Genomic DNA, 2,101 nt, shown 5'->3' on the forward strand with positions numbered 1-2,101 from the left:
TGAGTGACAGCTGCCATCTAGTTACCATGGCAACGTAGAGATGGAGCGACTAAGGAGACTCAAACTACCAATAAAATACATTTAAATCATTATTACTATGCTATATTTCCCTCAAAACAATTAATAAAATACAGTATGTGAGGGTTAAGCAGGGGAGTCGACGTCACGATATAAGAAACAGCAGAAGGTGAATGACCTACGGAGATCATAAATACATGTTAGACAATCCTTATTCATGCTGAACCGACCCCGTTTTTATAGAAAAAGATTGAGCGGAGGATGATGAGGTGGCCTTTCCTCTCCGACAGGCTGGTAAACAAACTGTCCTCCAACCACAAACATCCTTTTTCTTTTCTTTTTTTTTTAAAGACTTGAGATCTCAGACTGAGCAGCCGAGTCACCGAGAGGTCTTGTGAGTCTGAGCTGCATTGACAGATTTATGCGTTTGCAACAACCGTCAGTGGGTTTTTCTGTTGTTCAGTGTTGACATTCAGGGCCGGCTGCCAAACAGCAGGCGTTCCCGTCACCCTCAGAAACTCACAAGTGCCTCTGAGGGGTGGGGGGGGGGGGGCTGATTGCACATGTCACACCCATCATGGGTCCTCAGGTATGGATTTTCAGGATGAGGGGAAATAAAGAGTGCTTCTAAGTGTTCGACACGTCTAAAATCGGTTAACCCTCCTGTTGTCCTCAGGTCAAGGAAGGAAGGAAGGAAGAAGGAAGGAAAGGAGGAAGGAAGGGAGGGAAAGAAGGAAGGAAAGGTGGGAAAGAAGGAAGGAAGGAAGGAAGGGAGTAACGAGGGAGGGAGGAAAAGAGGAAGGAAGTAAGGAGAGAAGGAAAGTAAGGAATGAAGGAACTGAGGAAAGAAGTATGAAAGGAGGAGGGAGCAAAGAAAGAGGGAAGGAGGGGAAGAACGAAGGAAAAATTAAAGAAAGAGGGAGGAAGGAAGGAAGGAAAGAAGGAACAGTCAAAGAGAGACAGGGTCAATTTGAGTCAAGGAAGGAAGGGAGGAAAAGGGAAGGAAGGAGGCAGAAGGAAGGAAAGGAGGGAGGAAGAAGGAAGGAAGGCAGGAAAGGAGGGAGGAGAAGGAAGGAAGGAAGGCAGGAAGGAAAGAAGAAGGAGGAAGGAAGGAAGAAGGAAGGAAGGAAGGAAAGGAGGGAGGGAGGAAGAAAGGAAAGGTGGGAGGAAGAAAAAAATAAGGAAAGGAGGGAGGAAGGAAGGAAAGAGGAGAGGAAGAATGAAGGAAGGAAGGAAGGAAGGAAGGTAGGGGAAAGGAAAGAAAGAAGAAGAAAGGAAAGGGGGGAGGAAGGAAGAAAGGAAAGGAGGGAGGAAGAAGGAAAGGAGGAAGGCAAGAAGGATAGAGGAAAGAAGGAAGGGAGGAAGGAAGGAGGGACGGGGTCACTTTGACCCGGGAGGACGACAGGAGCTTAAATGATTTGAATTTCTCCTCTGGACTCAAATATCTGAGCGTCGTCTGGCTCCTCGCTCAGATCCGGCGTTCCAGCTGCCGGTCATACTCGGTGATTTGCTTTGATGTGCAACCAAAGCTCGCAGACGGAGAACACCGCCGACGTGAATCATCAGCTCTCAGAGGCCAGTTAACGAGTGTAGCCGCGGAAAATTGGGCACGCATCAGAAAGCCCATTTCCCCCCATCACGCCGGAGTCCAGCCGTCATTAGAGTGGCTCGGCGTGGATGAAAGGTGAGCGGCGAGCGGCGAGCGGACGCTGATGAAAGCCGAGCCGTCTAATTTAACTCGGCCAGATACGTGCAGAAAAATGGCTCGTTAACAACGTCATTAACATTTCCTCACACAGACCGTTCCCTGTCTGCCGGGGGGGGGGGGGATGCACATCCTCCACTGTGATCCACCAATGATGAGGCAGGAGGAAGAAAGGAAGGCAGGAAGGAAAGAAGAAGGAAGGAAAGAAAGGAGGGAGGAAGGAAGCAAGGAAAGGTGGGAGGAAGAAAGAATGAAGGAAAGGAGGGAGGAAGAAAGAAGGAAGGAAGAAGGAAGGAATGAAGGAAGGAAGGAAAGGAGGGAGGAAGAAAGAAGGAAGGAAGAAGGAAGGAATGAAGGAAGGAAGGAAAGGAGGGAGGA

At 48.9% G+C, this 2,101-nt stretch overlaps 1 protein-coding gene across 1 annotated transcript in view; it reads left to right on the forward strand.

Moving 5' to 3' along the window:
• The first annotated feature begins 595 nt into the window (after nt 1-595).
• The window catches only part of xpot (exportin, tRNA (nuclear export receptor for tRNAs)), a 42,241-nt gene continuing 40,735 nt past the window's right edge, over nt 596-2,101 (forward strand). Inside the window, exon 1 of the mRNA XM_053313832.1 lies at nt 596-607. Within this exon, the coding sequence (XP_053169807.1) occupies nt 596-607 (12 nt within the window). The remainder of the gene's footprint in view (nt 608-2,101) is intronic.

Source organism: Scomber japonicus, chromosome 23, assembly GCF_027409825.1.
Source record: "Scomber japonicus isolate fScoJap1 chromosome 23, fScoJap1.pri, whole genome shotgun sequence".
Taxonomy (NCBI): Eukaryota; Metazoa; Chordata; class Actinopteri; order Scombriformes; family Scombridae; genus Scomber; species Scomber japonicus.